Below are 2,283 nucleotides of genomic sequence, written 5' to 3'. Positions count from 1 at the left end.
CTGCGCGCTCCTGGGTGCGGCTCGCGTCCATGGCATCGTCTTTGAGGACAACGTGGGTACCGAGGCCGTGGCCCAGATCCTCGACTTCATCTCCTCCCAGACTCACGTGCCCATCCTCAGCATCAGTGGGGGCTCCGCTGTGGTCCTCACCCCCAAGGTGCCCGTTCAAACTCATTCCCCTCGTCCCTTGGGCCTGGAGCCAGGCTGGGGCTGGGGGAGCAGGGCTGAGTCTGAGCCAGGGGGAGACTCAGGCCTTGGGAAGTTGGAAGAGGGTGGGATGGACAGGGAGGTGGAGACCCAGGGAGGAGAGGGAGGGAGGAGAAGGCTGTGGGAATGATGTTCTAGAACAGTAGTTCTCAACCTTGGCTGCACATTAGAATCACCTGGGAATCTTTTTAAAATCCTGATTTCTGGGCTTCATCCTCCAGAAATTCTGTTTCTTTGTTATGGGGTGAGGCCACAACATTAGTAACAAAGAAACAGAATTTCCGGAGGATGAAGCCCAGAAATCAAGATTTTAAAAAGATTCCCAGGTGATTCTAATGTGCAGCCCAGGTTGAGAACCGCTGTTCTAGAAGATCACCATTCTGGGCTGCTCTCACGTGTTGTTGTCTGGATGAGAGGTGCGCAGGTGGCAAGCCTACCTCTGGCTGTGCTGGCAGCCCCGGCTGTGCCACCTTCTCTCTGCTTCTCTGGCCTTCCCTGGTCAGGCTCTAGGCTCGGGGGTGGAGGGCCAGGCTGGGCATGGGACCCAGGAGATGTGCCTGCAGGAGAGAGCACCCAGAGGCCGTCACTGTCTGAAGCATGGGGGAGGCATGCCTGCAAAGAGCTCCCATCCTGTGGGGAGAAAGTTCTAGACAACAGTCCACTGTTCTGGAGGAAAAACACAGGACACCACAGGGGAGCCAGCGGGCCCGTCTGGGTAGGGGGTTGCTCAGAGAAGGGGGTTGCTCTTAAGAAAAGATATGGAAGCCAAGGCCTGGAGGCGGAGGGGAGGGGGCATGCGGTGAGGGTGTGGCGGATGGGAGGGAGTGTCCCAGGCAGAGGCAGGCGGCGGGAGCACCCCGAGGTGAAGAACAGAGAGAAGCCTGAAAAGGGAGGTGGAGTCCGACCACGTGGGAGGACATTTGGGTTTTGCCCTAAGTGGGGAGCCAAGGAATGTATTCAGGGGAGGCTGATCTGAGTTGCCTTTCTTTATGATTATTTTTATTACGGAGAGTCTTGAGCACACATACAGGTAGAAGAGTATAGCGACCGGATGTGCCCCCATCTACCCCTGACCGACCCTGCCCATCCTTACTCCCACCCAGGCCGCCCCTGCTGTTATTAAAACAAAGCCCAGACACCCTATTATTCCATCCATAAATCTTTACGTGTGTATCTCCGCTAGATAAGGGCTTTAAAAGAAACCACCATCTATTATCACACCTAAAAATAATAAAAATTCCTAAACATCATCCAACAGCCAGCCATTGTTCAGATCCCCCCCATTGTCTCAGAAACACCAGGGAAGCTCATTTCTGTTTGTTTGCTTGAGTCAGGAGCCAACTTAGGTTCCCATGTGGAACTGGTTGATGTGACTTCAGAGTCTCTCTAGGCTCCTCCTCCATCTCTCTCTTTTTCCCTTGACATTTGTTTGTTGAAAGAACTGGGTTACCGGCTCTGTAGAGTTTTCCCAAATTTTGTTTTCTTTCTTTTCTTTTTAAAGATTGGGACAGTCGGAATTCGGTGAAATCTTGCAGGGGCCGCGGTGGCCGCAGGGAGCCCTCCGTTAGGGGAGTGGCTGGCAGCCTTAGAGCAGTGGTTTGCAGGGGCCGGGCTGGAGCTGGCGGTGCCCTGGGCACTGGGGGTGGAGGAGGTGGAGGGGGAGGAACGTTCTCCTCTCAGGGCTCCGTGGAGGCTGGCCCTTGCCCCGTGACCTTGGCCCGATGTCAGCTCTCAGCCGGTGGTTCTCCACCCTCAGTTCTTCCGAAAGACCCGACAGCCAGCGCCCCAACTCCGAGACTGCGATTCGGTTGCTCTGGAACAGCGCTTCCCAAAGCAGGGCGCTCGAGAGTCACCCGCAGAGCTTGTTGAAATACAGATTCCCGGGCGCCACCCCCCAGAGGTTCTGATCCCGCAGGTGGGCGAGGCGCCCCGGAATTTGCATTTCCCCCAGCTCCCAGGTGACGCTGACTCTGCTCCAGGGCGGGCCGGGCAGGAGCGTGTGGAAAACCCTCCAGGTGACCTAACGGGCAGCAGCGGCTGGGAACCACGGAACCACGTCTGGGGCGGGAGGGCGGT

General features: G+C 56.6%; 1 protein-coding gene across 1 annotated transcript in view; it reads left to right on the top strand.

The window, feature by feature from the left end:
- GRIN2C (glutamate ionotropic receptor NMDA type subunit 2C) overlaps nt 1-2,283 on the top strand; it is a 21,001-nt gene that overhangs the window by 3,030 nt on the left and 15,688 nt on the right. Inside the window, exons 3-4 of the mRNA XM_015570559.1 lie at nt 47-157; nt 1,964-2,165. Coding sequence (XP_015426045.1) covers nt 47-157; nt 1,964-2,165 — 313 coding nt within the window. The remainder of the gene's footprint in view (nt 1-46; nt 158-1,963; nt 2,166-2,283) is intronic.

This window comes from Myotis davidii, unplaced genomic scaffold (assembly GCF_000327345.1).
Source record: "Myotis davidii unplaced genomic scaffold, ASM32734v1 scaffold172, whole genome shotgun sequence".
NCBI classification, from domain to species: domain Eukaryota; kingdom Metazoa; phylum Chordata; class Mammalia; order Chiroptera; family Vespertilionidae; genus Myotis; species Myotis davidii.
This window is presented reverse-complemented; position numbering and strand designations above follow the sequence as displayed.